Here is a 16,240-nt window from a genome sequence, read left to right as displayed (position 1 = left end):
GCTTCCCTCCCTTCTTTGTTCTGTCTGGCCCAGAGATCCGATGCCACGTGCTGCCGGCGGTGCTGCGGGGCTCGTACGTGTGCTCGGCTGGAGTGCAGATGGATTCCCGCTGCGACTACACCTGCCTGCCCGGCTACCAGCTGGAGGGCGAACGGAGCCGCACGTGCATGGAGGACGGGCGCTGGAGCGGGAGCGAGCCGATCTGTGTAGGTAAATTCTCACCCTGCCGTCCTCCCAGCCCGTCGGCCAGCCCGACGCTGCTGGGGCACGCACCCCCGTGGGCAGGGCTGCCCGCCGTCCCCTCTGTGCCTGCAGGCGTCACCCCCAGTGCCTGACCCAGGTGCTGTTAGCGTCAGAACTCAGGCTGGTGCAGGGCGCATCGCTCCGGGACTGGGGCCAAGCCCGGGCACTCAGTGCTGGCGTTACACCAGGCTTTGCTTGCTCCTGGTGCCCAGGCTGTGCTCAGCAGCTGTGGGGTTGCTGGACACCCAGTGCCCTGCTCTTGTAGCACAGCCCCGACATCCACAGGTTCCCCAAGCTTATTCCTCCTTCCTGCGGGCAGATGTCGAACCTCCCAAGATCCGCTGCCCGGACTCCCGTGAACGGATAGCAGAGCCAGGCAAGCTGACTGCCACGGTGTACTGGGACCCACCGCGCGTGAAGGACTCTGCCGACGGTGTCATCAAGAGGTGAGCACGGAGGCGCTGCTGGCATCTCCAGCCAAGGCTGGGGGCTGCACTGGGCGACATCTGAATGTCCCTCCTGGGGCCCTGACCGAGAAACCCATCTGCTGGCTGCAGGGTGATGCTGCGGGGCCCAGAACCTGGCTCAGAGTTCCCTGAAGGAGAGCACGTGATCCGCTACACCACCTACGACCAGGCGTACAACCGAGCCAGCTGCAAGTTCAGGATCCGTGTCCAAGGTGAAGAGGGCTCCCTTGGGATGCAGGCTCTCTCCTCCTGGCCCTGCACCCCGGGGCCGTGTCCTACACCCCTAGCCTGCTCGGCCGCCTGATCTCACCTGGCCTCCTCCTTCGCAGTGAGACGCTGCCCTGTGCTGAAGCCTCCGCAGCACGGCTACCTCTCCTGCACTTCTGACGGCAACAACTACGGTGCCACGTGCGAGTACCTGTGCGACGGGGGCTACGAGCGCCAGGGCACCTCCCTGCGGGTCTGCCAGTCCACCCAGCAATGGACAGGCTCCCAGCCCCTTTGTGCACGTAAGTGGCGAGGGGCAGGGGAGGACCTGCTTGCAGAGATGCCCAGCACTCAGGGGCAACGCTGCCTAGCAGAGAGAAGGCGTGGGGAAGAGAGGGAAAAGAATGGCATTCCTCCTTGTGCTCATGCGCTCGCTTCGTGCCCCAGCCATGCAGATCAACACAGCTGTGAACTCGGCAGCCAGCCTGCTGGATCAGTTCTACGAGAAACGCCGGCTCCTTGTCATCTCAGCCCCCGACTCCGCTAACCGCTACTACAAGATGCAGATCTCCATGCTGCAGGTGAGGCCTCGCACCGCCCCCTTCTCGTGCCCCACCAGCACCCTCTCACCACCTCCCTTTCTCCTCTGCAGCAAGCCACGTGTGGGCTGGACCTGCGGCACGTCACCATCATCGAGCTGGTGGGGCAGCCCCCGCACGAAGTGGGGCGCATCCGGGAGCACCAGCTGTCCATTGGCATCATGGAGGAGCTCAGGTACCACGGGATGGGGCAGGCTGGCTGCAGGGTACGTGGCCCTTCCGGCAGGAGCAGCTGGAGGGGTTTGTCCTGGACATCCAGGGCGGGTGCCTCCAGGAGAACAGGGGGATAAGGGGAGCCCGACCACCAAGCTGCCAGGAGGGACTGGTACCTCTCAGCCCTCAGGAGGTAGAAGCCACCACCCTCAGGAGGGCCTGACCATGGCTGGGTGGGGTAGGAAGGCTCAGCCCCAAAGCAGGGGCCACAGCCCTAACCACCAGCTCCCCTCTGCACCCCCAGGCAGTTCCTGCACCTCACCCGCTCGCACTTCAACATGGTGCTGCTGGACAAAGCGGGCACCGATCGTGAGCGCTACATCTTGCCCATCAGCCCAGACGAGATCTTCGACTTCATCGACACCTACCTGCTGAGCGAGCAGGAGGCAGCCCAGCGGGCACAGAGCGGGGACCCCTGCGATTGAGGCAGCACCAGGGAGACCCCCTGCCACCCCCCTCAGAGGACGGACACCTTCCTTTCTGCTTTTCTAGTCGCCCACTGTAGAGGAGGACCGGGATGCCAAGGACTTCCAGGGGGAAGGGAGCCACTCTCAGGCTGCTCTGGCACTGAGAGGTGAGCAGGGACAAAATGGGACAGGGGGCCACGTGCTAGCAGCGTGCCCACTGCGCAGCAGCCAGGTGCCCCGTCTGGCTGCAGGCTGCAGGGCAGGGTGGCTCAGCCCCAGGCAGGACCACACCGGGAGAGGCTGGAGTGCCTCTCTTCAAACTCCAGGGCAGGAGGGAAAAGGGAACCCAGCGGGAGGTCAGACTGCAGACAAGCGAGTGCCCCAAATCCTAGGAAGGCTGCCAGAGCAGAGGAGGGAGGGGAGGGAAGAACATGCAGGGCGACGTTACAAATGCCTCTATTGCAGCAGCTTCACCCTCATCGTGGCCGTCCTCACCTCATATACAACTTAAACTTGCTCCCTCCCTGCCTGGGCTCAGTCCTGCTGGCCAGGCACTGATGCCAGGCTCCTGCCAGAACCATCAGAAAGCATTTATTAGAAGCAAATGGCCCCATGCTCAGCAGACGGTAACAGACATCCAGTGCGCAGAGTACCCCAGAGGCTCGTGATCTGCACCCTACCACTCGCTTCCCCTTCCACCCAGCACTGTGGCACCCTTCCTGGGAACTGTTTTGGCAGTAGAATATTAACTTGAAATTAATAAATTTGTATAAAAAAATATCAGTTTTGGTAGAAAGAGTATTACAGAGAGGCACGGGGAAACTCATCCTTCATGCAGGGACGGGGCAGCTGCCCCCAGTAAGCTAAGCTGTGCTGTGCTGCCCCACATCCCCACGACCCTTCCCCATGCACAGCCCCACGCTGCAGCCCCCAGCTCAGCCCCACGCACACCAGCTGACCCTGCCTGCCTTGTCCAGCGTGGCCCCACAGCTAGGGGTTGAGCTGGGCTGTTCGCTACACCAGAGCCCTAGTGCCAGCACCTTCCGTGGGGAGGCGGGTGGAGGAGACAGGGAGGGAGCAGATTGTGAAACAGAGAGGGTGGGAGGAGGAAAAGAAGAAAAAGAAAAAAAGAAACCCAACCGCTCAAAGTGGTTTCAAAGCACTGTGCCTGGGGGGAAAGAAGGGAGGGCCCACAAAGACTCCAGTTCAGCCTTAAATTTGGTCCAAAGCTTACGACAAATGCAAAAACCCTTTAAGAGAAGCTAGGCCAAGAAGATTTTCTGCCCAAGCCTGTTTAGAGAAGGTCATGTTTATTAAAACACAGGCAAAAAATAATTAAGTTTGGCACCCCTGTTTGGCCGTGCTGCAGCTCCAGCGCAGCTGTGCCAGCCCCAGGGTGAGGCCCGGTGCCTGTGCCGCTGCCTACGGCCTCAGCTTGGCCATGGTGGAACGGAGCTGGAGTGTGCCCTCCGCCCACGAGCCTGGGTATTGGCGCATCTTCTGCCACAGGTTCAGCTCCTCGCCCGTGGAGTCCATCCAGTCCACAGCCTGCCCGTTGCTCATCCCTTGGAGAAAGGAGACGGGCAGAGGTCACAGACAGCCTCCGCACAGGAGCGGCTTCCCTGCAGCAGAGGCAGCCCCAGGCAAAAGCGCTGGTCCTACAGCTGTGAGAGGCTGCGTGGGGCCTCTCCCACCACGACAGCAGCCTTCCTTGCCCCCACACCCCTCTGCAGATCGCAGCTCCTCCCCGGCAGCCCCAGAGCTCCTCACCATTGCCCACACCCAGGCGGACGCCTCCAAGGAAGTCGTTGCTGGACAGAGGCTCCCGGTCCCAGACAGTCAGCTCCAGGCAGATGTGCTGCAGGTCCTCGGGGTTGATGCCATTGTAGACAAAGGTGTGGTTGTAATGAGGGTTCAGGGTCTTCTTTACCACAGGCGTCTTCCTCTTGGAGGCCTTGTTTTTATGTGGCAGGAGGTAGCTGGGGGAAGCAGCCCCGTCGGAGTTAGCAACACACGTGCAGCTACCTCCACATGTAGCCCAAGTCACAGCTGCCTGGCTGCTTGGTGACCTCCGGGAAGGCAATTTGATGGCAGCTTTTGGAGGAGCCAGTCCTGGCACATGGCCCTGCTAGCCTGGGAAAAGGGCCAAGCCTGCAGGAAGAGCACAAGCACCTCCCCAGCTCAGGGGACCCCTCTGCGCAGCCTCCAGCCATGACAAACAGGCCCCGGGCCTCACAGACCCTGAGCAGCGCTTCTCAGCTGGCCCAAACCCAGGAACGTGTTTGTTACTGAAAACTCATCTCTAGTAAGAGATGGGCAGACAGCGACTTTCGGGGTACAAACGCAGCCAGCACAGGGCAGTTAATGAAGAGACACTTCCCTCCCCTGGATTTCCACACCAGCTCCAGGAAGTGTCAGGGGAGGCAGCCAGGGAGGGCAGTGCTTTCACCCATCTGCCATAGCCTCCCGATCCAGCACCCACACTCACCCCTTCACAAAGCTGTCTGATGTCCCCCCAGATTTGGCAGCTGTGAGGTTCTTGGCTTCTTTGATCCAGACCTGGAGCTCACCACCTTCCCCTGTTTTGCCTGGAAGAACAAAAAACAAACAAACAAAAAAAAAAACAGCAGAGCAAGATTTAACCAATTTTCACCACTGCTTCCTCCCCCCCCCCCAACCGAAAGGTCCTGCAGAAGGGCCTTCTGCTCAGAGGCAGGTACAGATCCCAGGGTGGTAACTCCTCCTGCCTCCTCCCTTGCTGGCCCTGGCTGCCAAGGCAAATAGCTCCATGTGGGACCTGACAGTCCAGCCTGGACCAGGGACCAGCACTGGTGACAGTGATCCAGTCTCAGGAAAGCACCGGAGCTGCTCAGCCAGCCTGAGGGCAGCCAGGTCTGCCGTGACCCGGAGCAGCCAGCAGCTCACAGGCATTTCAGACACCTCAGGTTGCACAACCCAACAAATCCGCCCAGCTTGCTCGGTCACAAGCAGTTCCCACAGGAGTGCAAGGTATCTGGAGATGGGAATTTCCAGCACGTTGCAGAGGGCAGTGAACGGCCCCCATTACACGAAGACGGTGGAGCTCCAGCACTCACCCTTTCTGCCACTCCCAGCCCCAGGGTGCTTGGAAGATGGGATGTACTTCATGGAGACAACCAGCTCGCCCTTGTACTGGTGGAGGCCAGCAGCATCTGCCCCGGTCTGCAAAGAGGCAATGACCGGGTTACCACAGCACTGTGAAGAAGCCAAAGTGGACACAGCAACAGCCTGGTCTGCACACAGCAGCTACCAGCTCTTGGCCAAAAGGGCTGGTTTCTTCTGGAGATGGCCTAGCTGGCACAAATGCCTGCAGGCCCTCTCCAGCAGTCACCAGCTCAGGCTCAGAGACCAGCTCCTTTGGGATGGTACTCTGCCTTAACCGCATCCCTTAGGAAACCCCCGTTTAGCTCAGCAGCCACAAGCCGCTTGAGCCCCAGCGATGCAAAGGGCTGAGTCTGCATCGGGAGCTCATCAAGAGATCCAGGCTCCTGAATAGGTCCAACAGCAAAAGCATCTGCTGTTGCCATCCAGCTGCACAACATCCTCTCACTGCACTGTTCTGCAGCCCACAACAGGATGCCGAGCCCAATTTCCCCCATTTGTTTCCCTGAAGTTGGCTCCCATTCTTCCTTACTGGGGCAGGGAGACAGGAAGAGCTGCAGTCTTGGAGCAATCAAGCAAACAGAATGAAAATACCTGACTGGGCAGAGGGACATCTGACTGCATTACATGGGATATACTGAGGAAAAGTGAAGCCAGGCTTAAGTAAGCCTAGATCTGCCTTTTTCACTCTGACAGCACTGCTATCTGACCTGGGGTCTTTGTTTCTCCGAAGACTTGTTTTGGCACAAGCCTTTCAGTAGCTCGACCAAGACCCCTGCACCCCTCTGCCCACTCAGGGCCATCCTCGCACGCAGGAACGACGCACGAGGGCTGCGGCAGGTACCTTGCCGTGCAGGGGCAGAAACTCCTCCAGGTGGCTGTCGAAGTTCCAGGAGTCCATGGGGATCTCCACCTCCCCCAGGAATGTGTTCCGGCCAAAGCGATCGTGGTGCCAGACCGAGAACTGCAGCGTCCTTGCCAGCAGGAGGGACTTGTTAATCTCGTACTGGGAGGAGAGGCAGCAAAGAGACAGGTGAGCCGGCGGCAGCCCCCAGACTGTGCTGAGCTCCCCCAGAACAGAGGGGGGGAAAGCCAGCTGAAGGCCCCAGGTGCAGGGCAGCAGTGCCAGCGTGCAGGTGGGCTGACCTCGGAGCACATCCAGGGCTCGTGGCACCCAGCCGCCCCACTCCTTCCCACCGCAGGGGAAGCCCTGCCAGCCCACCGAGCCTCAGGTGGTCAGAGCACAAGACCTCAGCAAACCTGGGGCTGTGGCGAGCTGAGCCACAAGCGCCTGGAAACCAAGCCATGCTTTCCAGCTCCCACTTCCCTCCTGTCGGAGAGTGCCGGGACGCACCGCCTCCTTCCAGCAGGGCTCGGGGACGGAGACCAGCCCTTCCCACCGCCCTGTGCCAGCCGCGGTGGGGACCGGGAGCGTAGAGGGCAGCGCTGAGTGCTTCTGCTGCTGGGGCCAGAACTGCCTTATCTGTGCCTCTGCAGCCGTGCTGCCCTCCGGCTTGCACAACCAGGCCGCCGTGCCCTGGTGGTAAGGAGCCTTCTCCAAGGGAAAGCCATGTCCATGGATAAGCACCCCCTGCCCTGGGGGACGGCACAGGAGCCAGGAACGCTGGCTGTGAAGGACACACACACTCACATCTTCAGATGTGCCTCCACAGCACCCAAGGGCTAGACACCACAGTGATATTACAGCAGTGACCCAGCCTGGAAATGTGTTTTTTTTTCCGGCTTTCTGGGCACGACGTCTGCATGTAGGACACCCCCCACCAAGCCTCCACGTCAGGGTTTGGAGCCCACGCCCTCAGGGCTCCTGTTTTACCAGGGAGGGGAAAGCAGAACCACGGCAGGGGAGAACCCCTTGTTGCGGTGCTGTTCAAGCAGCATCCCCAGGGGCTGAGCGCCTGCCTGGCCCCCAGCGGAGGGGAGCTGGCTGCCCCCAGCCCATCCCCGCTCACCTTCAGCAGCTCGTTGTACAGGGGGTTCACGGTGTTGCGTTTGATGGTCGTCTTGCGCTTCCCTTGCCGGGATTTGTCAGGCAGGAGGTAGGTCTTCACGTACCTGTGGGGAGAAGCAGGTGGAGTTCATCGCCCCCGAGCCCCCGAGGACAGCCCAGGCCTCCCACCTCACCAAGAACCCCCACTTAGAGCTCCCAACTCCCGCGGGCACCCCGCGCCCTGCTGAGCACCACCAGCAGAGCCACTGGGCCGTGCAGCGCCACCAGCCTGTCCCTCCCCAGCTCGCCGCCACCATTTCCCTCCCAGCACTCACGGGTTGGAGCGCTTCTTCGCCTCGTCCCCGTAGGCCAGCTGGCGACACTCCTTCACGTGGATGAACAAGGTCTGTGTTTTCAGCTCGTAGCTCAGGGAGAAGGAGATGCCCCCGGTGACCGTGATGTTCCCGAAGTCGCCGGCCTCACTGTAGATGCTGACCATGCTCCCCAGAGTGCTCTGGAAGGCACGGCTGGCCTGAGCCGGGCAGCCTCACCATCCTGTTCGCCCTCAGCAAGGCTGTTCTTGGTAGCTCTGCCACACAGCCCCTCTCCTAGCCCAAGACCAGCCCTTCCTGGCTGGGGACGGTCACTAAGTACCCCACTAACACGCAGGCTCCCTGGGAAACAGCTGGGAGCTCCTCCGTATTTTAACTCCACGCAAAGGGACGAAGCTCCCGTGCCCCAGGAGCAGCCAGCCCAGCCTCCCTCCCACACGGCCAGCCGGCACTGCCCTTCTCCACAGCTTCTAGAGCGCAGCCGAGCCGCGGGACTCACCGAGGAGGTGCCGCTGCGCATGCTGCCCCGGGCCACCCTCTGGCGATGGATCTCCACCAGGTTATCGATGTCCTCCTCCTCCTCATCCTGCAACGAGAGAGAGACCGTCTGCGTGGGGAGCGGCGGGGAGGTACGGGCACGCGAGCAGTGCAGCCAGCTCCACCCCACAGCTAGCTTCACTCCCCAGCCAGCACCAGCACCGCCGAGGGTCTCACCAGCTCCGTGGTGAGGCCGGGGACCGACTTGCTCCTGTCTCCCAGGGTGCTGCCCTCACCCACGAGGTCTTCTGGGCGCAGGTCAATCACCGACTTGGTGTAGTCTGCACGGGAGATGGGGAGGCAAGACAAGGAGGCTGCAGGATTAGCAGAGTCCTGCGGCTCCGTCACCGCGAGGAGCTGCCCAGGCCTCGTGCACCCGCACCAAAGCCTCCCCGGGCTCCACACGGCTCTCACCCGCCGGTCTCACCACCCTCCGGGGGTTCTTCTTGAATAAGGCTTCATGCTCATCCGCCAACACACTACTTCGGCTTCCCACGGGAGCCTCCTAGGAGGGAGAAGCCCAGTGCAGAGCAGGGCAGAGGGGGCACCGCAGGGCTCCCAGCCCTGAGCCCCAGCACTCACCCGACCGCTGGAGGCAGAGAGCACGCTTCTGGAGGGGAGAGGGAGAGTCAGGCTGGCCACCGCGGGTCCTGCTGGTGCAGCAACCTGTTTTCCCTCTTTGACAGCGGCAGCTTTCTCCAGAGAGTTTCTCCTGCAGAGGACACAGAAAAGGTCTGTCTCGGGCCGGCACGTCAGCCAAGAGAAGCACGGCCAGGAAACCAAGTTTTGGCTGGCAGCTGCTCTCGCCACAAGCTCCGAAGAGCTGCATGAACAAGCCTGGAACAGTGCAGGGAGCAGAGGACCTGTCTGCCCAGTGCGAGGTTTCGGGCTGGCAAGACGAGCCAGCATCTCCCTCCCCAGGCCGAGGCAGCGAGCAAACAAAGACAGCCTTCAGATGAAGGTCCTCGTTCTCTGCCAGGCCAGCACTGCTGCAGACAACCTGTCCCAGCCTGCCCTTACCTGCCCCCAGCGGCACCAGGACCAGGTCTGTAGCCATCCAGGCTCATGTTTTCCATGGACTCTGTGTCACTCTTGCCATCCCGAGGGTCTGAGGCATCAGGAAACAAACTGCAGACAAACGAAACCACAGGCACATCCCGTTTGGCGAGGAAGCTGGTCTGAGAGAGACCTTCTGCGCCGTGACCAGAGCAGGGTGGCAGCTTCTCTCTCGTCCCCACAGCTGTCCCCCCTGCACCCGGGTGGGCTATCGGTGACCCCTCCCCAAACGCAGGGTCCTCAGAACGGCTCCTCCTCACCTGTGTGCCTTCCGGGGCTCCTGGGGGCTCTTCTGCCGGGATGCAGAGATGTTCTTGGGATCACCAAGCTGTGCTTTCTGGAGGAGGGTTTGTCCCACGGTCTCCCTCTTGCTGGCTGAAAGCAGACAGGACTCAGGAGGGGCTCGCTCCCCAGCACAGAAGCCCACAGCCTCGAAGAGAGGGTCTTCCTGGCCAACCCCGATCTGGGCACAGGCCAAGGAGAGCTGGAGCGTCCTGCAGGGACAGGCTGGGGAAGAAGGCATCGCTCCGACACCTGGTGGCACAGCACCGCCTCACCGGTGGCCCTACCTGCAGACTTGTGCCGCAGAGACAGCCGCACAATGTCACTGCCCAGCCTGTTGGCGAAGCGGTTGACCCTCTGGTCGTAGAACCAGTCCCCTGTTGTCTTCTTCAGCTCCCTGCAGGGCAGAGGGGCAGTGAGGGGCCGTTCCCTGCGTCCCACCGCACCCTTCAAATGCCCATGGTGCTGGGAACCAGCCAAGAGGAGCGCGCCCAGCGGGAGGCTGAGCAGAGACCGTGCCCATGGTGGGCCAGCTGCACCATCAGAAAACATGGAGTGAGACGGGGGTTCTGTATGGCAGGTGAAGCAAGGGAGAGAGAGAAAACTGGGCTGCCTGAAACACAGGCTGGAGTCACACAAAGGGGGGAAAGGAGCAGGGTAGGCGCAAAGGAGACCCAAGAGCATGGCACAGCCCAGTTCTCGATTGCCCAACCACGGTTGCCCACCTTGAGCAGCCTGGGGAAGCTACGACAGAGGCGACTGCCCTGTGGTGGAGAAGACCAGGCTGAGAGCCCAGGGCTGGACTAGAGAGGGTGGCCAAGGGGCATCAAGTTGGGGCGACCGGGCAGAGGAAGGGAACAGAGCAGCATTCAGAAGGTCCACGCCAATCGGTCCCTGGATACTCACGCCTCCTTGGTGCAGACTTTGCAGCGCCAGGAGCTGTTGGGGCCATAGGAACGGCAGTCCCGGCACACCAAGTGGTTGCAGCCCCGGCAGGTGTTGGCCTTGGGGCTGATGCGGCCCAGGCTCTGCTGGCAGCGGGCGCACGTCCGCTCGCTGTAGCGCTGGCTGCTCCGCTTGGCCCCCTTGCGCCGGATCTCCAGCAGCTCATTCTTCAGGCGCCTGCTCCGACCCAAAGACCAGGAGAGTCAGAACCGCAGGCAGACCCTGAGACCGGCACAAAGCTCCCAGCCAGCCCCACCGCACCGGTCCTCGCCCCTCCAGCCACCCCCTGCGTGAACCAGGGGAGACGGCACCCCGCCTGCCCAGGCACATCCGCACCTGATTCTCCTCTCCTCTGCTTTACGGAGCTCCTCGTCGCGCTGCAGGACCTGCAGGATCAAATCCTTCTCGACATCCGACAGGAAGGACAGGTCCACAGCCTCCGACATCACCTGGCCCAGAAATCGCTCGCCCTTGCCAGAAGGAGCTGGACGCGTCTGTGCTGGGAGCAAGCGAACCACACCACGGGGTCACACCCCAACCCCACGCGGCACGGGCAGGACTCGCCGCCATCCCCAGCCCCGATCGTCGCACCGTGGGGTCCCCAAGCCAGCCGACACCTCCAGCCCGCGTCACCCTCCCGCTTGACCGCGCAGCCTTCCCCGGGCACGGCTCTCGGGCCTGCCTCCGGCTCGCCCCCCATCAGCTCAGCCGGCCCCCCGTGATCACCGCCCGCACCCAGCACCCCGGCACAGGCCTGGGGGGGACGGAGCGCGGCGGCCGTGACCCGCGCCCCACGCGCAAGCGGAGCGGCAGCGGGAAAAGCTGCCGCCTGCCACCTCCCCGAGCAAAGCAGCCGGGGCGTGGAAGCGCGGGGACAAGGGCCGCAGCAGCGGGGTCCCCTCCCGGTGTCCTGCACCCCGACCCCGAGGCCGAGCGAGCCCCGGGCGGGCAGCGCAGCTCAGCGCGGCGCCCGGGCGCGGTTTGCAGCCCGTCTGCAGGGCAGGGCCGGGCCGGGCCGTGCCGCCTGCTGCTCCCAGCTCACCGCCCAGCGCCGCCGGCCCCCGCTCGCAGGGCAGAACGAGTTCCGCGGGTCCGCGGCGCGGAGCCGGCACGGCGGGGCCCCGGGACAGCCGGCGGGGCACGGGGACAGCCGGCGGGGCCCCCCGCTGCGGGAAGTCCCCGCTCCAGCCGCGGCCGGGGGGGGGCTTCCTGTGCCCGGCGCCGCCCGGGCCGGGAGGCAGCGCGGGGGGGGGGGGGAAGGGGCTCCCGCGGCCCGGACCCCCCCAGCCCAGGGCTTCCAGCAGGAGAGCGAAAGCCAAGCTTGAGACTCAGGGGATGGCTAAAAGGGAAAGCGGGGCGGGGGGCTGCTACCAGCGGTGTGCCGCCAGCCCCCCTGCCGCCGGCTCGCTGGGCACGGCGCTGCCGCCCCCCGGGAAAGCCCCTGCCCATCACCCGCCCGCACTCCCGGGGGCTGCGACCCCCCCCCGCCCCCCGGCCCGGCCCGGCCCCCCCTCGCCCACCCCGCGGCCCCCCGGTACCTGCGGCGGGTCCCGGCAGCGGGGGCGGCCCCAACCTCCCCAGGGGCTCGGCGCCCGCCGCACCTGCGCGGCCCCGCCCGGCCCGGCCCGGCCCGGCCCCAGGGGGCGGCCCCCGGCCGCCCGCCCCTCGCCCCGCCGGGTTTCCCCCGGCCCCGGCCGCCCGCCCGCAGCCCCCGGCCCCGGGACGCACGGTGCGGGGGCTGCGCTCCTCCTCCGGCGGCCCCGGTCCCCGGTCCCCGGACGCGGCCGTGCCCAAAGCTCCGGCAGGGCTGGGCAGAGCCGCTCGCTTCGCCCCGGTGTTCGCGGGCGTGCCTGCTCGCGGCCCCGCGGGGAAGGCAGCTCCTCCCCAAGAGCACACAGGCGCCGCCATAAAGCCGCCCCTCCCCGCTGCCCCGGCTGGGCTCCGGGGGAGGTGGGCGAGGGACGGGGGGGGGAGCGGCTGGAGCGGGTCCCGGCCCCCCGCCTCCCCTCGTTCCGGCACGGGGCCGCACGGGAACGGCTGCTCCGGCAGGCGGCCGGCGGGGCCACCGTCGCTCCCGGGCCCACTGGTGTAACTGGGAGCCGGTGGGGCACGGCAAGGAGCGGGGCTGGGTGTGCGGGGACAGGGCTTCCCGCCGTGCACCGATGCAGGGCCCCCACGCTTGCACCCGTGTTTGTAGTTTAACTGGACGCCAGCCAGAGATGCGGGAAACGTTTTTATTTCTGAAAAACAACAACAACAACAAAAAAAAGGTAAGATGAAACTGAAACGAACAGACTTGTTTTCAGTTAAAAAAAAAAAAAAAAAAAGCATGCTGGTAAAGACAAGAATAGAGTCTGTACCTGACGCACTGGAACAAAGCCCAGCATGAATGCTGAGGTTTATTTGGTCCTGCAGCTCTCTTCCTTGTGAAAATGGGGCTGAAAGTGCCAGCATGTGTCCAAAGCAGAAGCTACAGGTGCCAGCGTGGTGCTCCTGCACTAAGCAGCAGCAGGCAGAGCTAGGGTAGGACTCGGGGTGCACTCAGCCCCAGCTCAGCCCCATCCTCGGCCGTGACACAGCTCCCGTGCAGCTCCTGCCTAACGCAGCTTGCGCGGGGCACGGATGGCAGGGACCCAGCTCGCTGCTGGGCAGTGCTGCCACCTTGGAAGGAGGGATGTAAAACACAGACTGGCAGAATGAGACCTCTGTCAGAGGTTCTCAGAGCAGAAACCTGCCCCAGCTCAGAGCTGTGGAAGAAACTGTCCCCGGTGTTGCTTGTCCTGAGCTGGCACTCGGCAGACAACCGTCACACCTCCTTGCCACCAACGCTGCCACCCCTGTTTCGCATGACCTTGAGCCACGCCAAGGCCCCACAGCCAGCTAGGCAGGCAGTGCTGGACGGCACTCAAGGTCCAGCACGATGTGATGCACGTGTGGTGCGTAGGATTTCACTGCCTCAATGTGCAGGATGCTGGTCCGCCACGGCTGCCCGTGCAGCTCTTCCAGCAGCCCCCGTATCCATGCCGCGCTGGCCTCAGCCCACCTCTGCCACTCTGGCCTGACCCTGGCTGCCGGCATCTCCTTCCCACTGCCTTCCATCTCCTCAGGGCTCTGCAACTCCCGTTCTCCAGAGCTGCTGTCCTCCGGAGGTCTCTGCTCATTCCTTGGAACTGCAGGCTGCAGGCAGGGCGGTGCGGGGAGAGCCTCCACGTTGTGGTGGATGTGGAGAACCCCTCCTGTGCCCTTCTTCAGGACACGGCAGGCCACAGGCCAGCCCTCCTCAGAACTGGGGATCAGCCCCAGGTTCACCCGGTCAGCTACGTCCTGCAGCCGCAGCTGGGAAGAGAAGGGTGGTGAGCAGGGACCGCGTAGGGGAAGGACGCCGTGTGCAGGGGGTGCCGCTCACCTGCCTGTTGTCCCCGTGGTGGATGTGGCAGCGGTCCTGCACGCCGTTCAGTGCCAGGTTCCTCCGCAGGGCCTCCACGGCATGGTGGTTCCACTCGCAGGCGTGGGCGAAGGCAGCCGCTGCGTGAACCAGGTAGGGCAGCGTGAAATAGCCGATCCCTGGGGGCAGAAGAGGTGGCAGCAGCAGTGGGCACGGTGCAGGTATCTCCTGAGGTCTGCACTCCTCCCCGGAGGCAGGTCAGGATGTAGATTACTGCCCTGGCTCTATGCAGCTGCTTTTTGGGTTGGAACAAACCTAGACACTGGGGAAATGCCCGCAAAATGGAATTTTGTTTCCCCCTCACCCTTGTAAAAGCAAAATTCATCTTGAAAAATGATTACAGAGGAACTTATTTTATGTTCAGTCTTTACCCATTAGTTCAAGACCTACCCTGCCCTGCTCTGCTTCCAGCCTATGCAAAAAGTGTCAAGACTAACATTTATTTTAATTAATCAAGAGCAGTTTTGTGAGCGCCACATCCTTTCTCTGTGAGACGGACTGGAAACACTAACTTCCCTAAGTACAAAACAGAGCTCTTCACACGCACAGAAGCCTGACACACCGTCCCCAGTCACCTTACAGCACAGGAATGGTCACACCATCTGCACACTTCAGTTAGCACCGGCTTGTCATAGAAGCACATCGCACTCAATATAGTGAGGGCATCAATGGGAGCTTTTCAGAAACAACATCCAGGTTCAGAAAGAGGGCAAATCTTCTCCCTGGATTCAAACGGTTCCTCTGACCAGCACTAACTACACAGCAGCACTCTGCGGAGCCTGAGCACAAGGTCAGCTGAAGTGTCCAAAGGCAACAGGGACACAGGAGGGACCACAGTGCCAGGTCACCCAAGGGCTTCCAGATGGGGCAGGAGCTCTAAGCCAGATCCTGGAGAATTTTTCCAATCCAGGTCATTTTTCAATCCAGAATTAGTGACGGTTCACCTCCATCTGGATGCTATCAATACCTGCATCACCGCTCTCTGCCTGCTCTCCTCTGCAAGCCTGCCCTGCCAAACCTCTCTGCTGTCCCCGAGGGCTGGTACCTGCATAGAGATCCACCAGGACCTCCCCTGCGCACGGCAGCGAGGCCACCCGCAGCTTCTCCGTGATATTGCCCGGGGAGAACATGCACTTGGTCACGTCGAATGTATACCTACGGGGACACCGCCAGCCTGGTGAGAGCAGCCCCTTCCCCAGGCTGATGCCACAGCCGTGCCCTGCAGCACGCTCCTGCCTACCTGATGCCGTTGTCCACATGCTCCACCCAGCCGTCTTGGCCCAGCAGCAGGGTGACACTAGGGGACCGCATCCCGCCCGGCAGCACCCGTCCTCGCCTGGCCAGGCGCTGGGCACCCAGAGCTGAGGCAACCGTCTCCCAGAGCGCTGAGCCTGCAACACAGCCGTGCTGGGAGAGGCCGGGCAGCTCTGTGAGCGGCAGCCATGTGAGCAAGCTTTGCTCCCCTTACCCAGCTTCGTCCACAGCGCAGCGCTGAAGCTGTCCTCACTCAGCAAGACCAGGTCTCCGTGCCGCTGCCATGAGCGGGGCACGTCACGCTCCAGCTCCTCCGACCAGCTCTCTCCCAAGCCCAGCACCATCCTCTGCAGCTCGCTGCGCAGCTTCTGGGCGGGCGTCCGCACGCTGGCCGCCTTGGAGGGGATGGGGCTCTGCGGGTGGGACATGGCAAGAGAGGCTGCCACACGGGTCCTTTGCTGCCACCGGCCTGAGCCCATGCCCGAGCAGTACCCACCTGGATCCGGAGCAGCCTGCAGGGCAGCCCCAGGGGCCCGCTCTCCCGCAGCGCCCGCAGCCGCTGCTCCGCCAGCTTCGCCTCCAGCACCGGCAGGGCCACGCTGCCCCCCGGCACCTTCTGCAGCCGGTATCGCGCATCCAGGAGCCGCTCCTCTTCCAAATACCGCCTGCAAGGCCGAGGCCACCTCAGGCGCTTCTTCCCCGTGGGGCGCAGCGCTGGCTCCGCCGACGTGCAGGGCCGCCTCGAGCGGCCACAGGGGCTCAGCCCCGCTGGGCCACCCCCAGCCACCCCTCACCTCAGCGGGCTCACCTCAGCCGCTGGGCGAAGCGCGGCTCCGTGGCCAGCGCGAGGACGGTGCCACCTCGGTCCCCTGCGGCCATCCCGGTCGGGGCGGCGGGACGTTGGGGCGCCGGACGCCGGACCTGAAGGACGCAGGGATGTCGATGGCCAACGGGAACGTGGTGCCCGCGTGAGGGGCACGGGGGCGTCGAGCTCGTAGGGGCTGCGGCTGGCTGGGCGCGGGGGGGCCCAGGGGAACGGGGGGGCCCGGCACCAAGCGGGACCCGGGGCACTGGGGCCTCAGGGCCGGTGCCCAGCACCCCGCGGCCGGCTGCTCCGGGAAGGGCCCCCCTGAGCCCGTCGCCGCCCGCCCGCTGCCCCCTGCC

General features: G+C 63.6%; 3 protein-coding genes across 11 annotated transcripts; 1 reads left to right on the top strand and 2 right to left on the bottom strand.

Moving 5' to 3' along the window:
* Positions 1-6: 6 nt before the first annotated feature.
* Positions 7-3,446, top strand: SRPX2 (sushi repeat containing protein X-linked 2). Of its 3 annotated transcripts, none has more exons than XM_050716638.1 (7): positions 7-210; positions 563-689; positions 801-922; positions 1,040-1,219; positions 1,365-1,498; positions 1,570-1,691; positions 1,974-3,446. In XM_050716638.1, the coding sequence occupies exons 1-7, from the start codon at positions 99-101 to the stop codon at positions 2,152-2,154; spliced, it is 978 nt and encodes a 325-aa protein (XP_050572595.1). In that variant the 5' UTR covers positions 7-98; the 3' UTR covers positions 2,155-3,446. The 3 variants fall into 3 exon arrangements, with proteins under 3 accessions (XP_050572595.1, XP_050572593.1, XP_050572594.1); XM_050716636.1 differs by having other exon boundaries at positions 7-206; positions 529-689; positions 1,974-2,926; XM_050716637.1 differs by having other exon boundaries at positions 1,365-1,691; positions 1,974-2,927.
* Positions 3,426-12,379, bottom strand: SYTL4 (synaptotagmin like 4). Of its 6 annotated transcripts, none has more exons than XM_035541571.2 (17): positions 12,106-12,379; positions 10,714-10,871; positions 10,339-10,554; positions 9,720-9,829; positions 9,411-9,525; positions 9,115-9,222; positions 8,677-8,806; positions 8,509-8,599; positions 8,272-8,375; positions 8,057-8,143; positions 7,561-7,739; positions 7,248-7,350; positions 6,122-6,283; positions 5,232-5,337; positions 4,625-4,724; positions 3,907-4,115; positions 3,426-3,701 (listed from the first exon to the last, which is right to left on the bottom strand). In XM_035541571.2, exons 1-17 carry the CDS (start codon positions 12,283-12,285, stop codon positions 3,559-3,561), a joined length of 2,301 nt encoding a protein of 766 aa, XP_035397464.1. In that variant the 5' UTR covers positions 12,286-12,379; the 3' UTR covers positions 3,426-3,558. The 6 variants fall into 6 exon arrangements, with proteins under 6 accessions (XP_035397464.1, XP_035397467.1, XP_035397465.1 ...); XM_035541574.2 differs by having other exon boundaries at positions 10,714-10,876; positions 12,106-12,221; XM_035541572.2 differs by lacking the exon at positions 12,106-12,379 and adding an exon at positions 11,916-12,016 and having other exon boundaries at positions 10,714-10,876.
* Positions 12,380-12,597: 218 nt separating this feature from the next.
* Positions 12,598-16,172, bottom strand: TRMT12 (tRNA methyltransferase 12 homolog). Of its 2 annotated transcripts, XM_035541554.1 has the most exons (7): positions 15,885-16,172; positions 15,573-15,741; positions 15,291-15,489; positions 15,063-15,213; positions 14,868-14,977; positions 13,784-13,941; positions 12,598-13,713 (listed from the first exon to the last, which is right to left on the bottom strand). In XM_035541554.1, exons 1-7 carry the CDS (start codon positions 15,953-15,955, stop codon positions 13,258-13,260), a joined length of 1,314 nt encoding a protein of 437 aa, XP_035397447.1. In that variant the 5' UTR covers positions 15,956-16,172; the 3' UTR covers positions 12,598-13,257. The 2 variants fall into 2 exon arrangements, with proteins under 2 accessions (XP_035397447.1, XP_050572592.1); XM_050716635.1 differs by lacking the exons at positions 14,868-14,977; positions 15,063-15,213.
* Between the last annotated feature and the right edge of the window lie 68 nt (positions 16,173-16,240).

Source organism: Cygnus atratus, unplaced genomic scaffold (assembly GCF_013377495.2).
Source record: "Cygnus atratus isolate AKBS03 ecotype Queensland, Australia unplaced genomic scaffold, CAtr_DNAZoo_HiC_assembly HiC_scaffold_120, whole genome shotgun sequence".
In the NCBI taxonomy this organism is placed as follows: Eukaryota; Metazoa; Chordata; class Aves; order Anseriformes; family Anatidae; genus Cygnus; species Cygnus atratus.
This window is presented reverse-complemented; position numbering and strand designations above follow the sequence as displayed.

Coding starts and splice junctions, on each gene's coding strand:
- TRMT12 (XM_035541554.1), bottom strand. CDS start 15,955: ATGGCCGCAGGGGACCGAGGTGGCACCGTCCTCGCGCTGGCCACGGAG. Junction 14,978..15,062: donor CATGTGGACAACGGCATCAG/GTAGGCAGGAGC, acceptor GTGTCCCCGTAG/GTATACATTCGACGTGACCA. Junction 13,942..14,867: donor CCTGGTGGATCTCTATGCAG/GTACCAGCCCTC, acceptor TTCTGCCCCCAG/GGATCGGCTATTTCACGCTG.
- SYTL4 (XM_035541571.2), bottom strand. CDS start 12,285: ATGGCGGCGCCTGTGTGCTCTTGGGGAGGAGCTGCCTTCCCCGCGGGG. Junction 4,725..5,231: donor GGCTGGGAGTGGCAGAAAGG/GTGAGTGCTGGA, acceptor TTGTTCTTCCAG/GCAAAACAGGGGAAGGTGGT. Junction 4,116..4,624: donor TCAGACAGCTTTGTGAAGGG/GTGAGTGTGGGT, acceptor TGCTTCCCCCAG/CTACCTCCTGCCACATAAAA.
- SRPX2 (XM_050716636.1), top strand. CDS start 99: ATGGATTCCCGCTGCGACTACACCTGCCTGCCCGGCTACCAGCTGGAG. Junction 923..1,039: donor GTTCAGGATCCGTGTCCAAG/GTGAAGAGGGCT, acceptor CCTCCTTCGCAG/TGAGACGCTGCCCTGTGCTG. Junction 1,692..1,973: donor GGCATCATGGAGGAGCTCAG/GTACCACGGGAT, acceptor CTGCACCCCCAG/GCAGTTCCTGCACCTCACCC.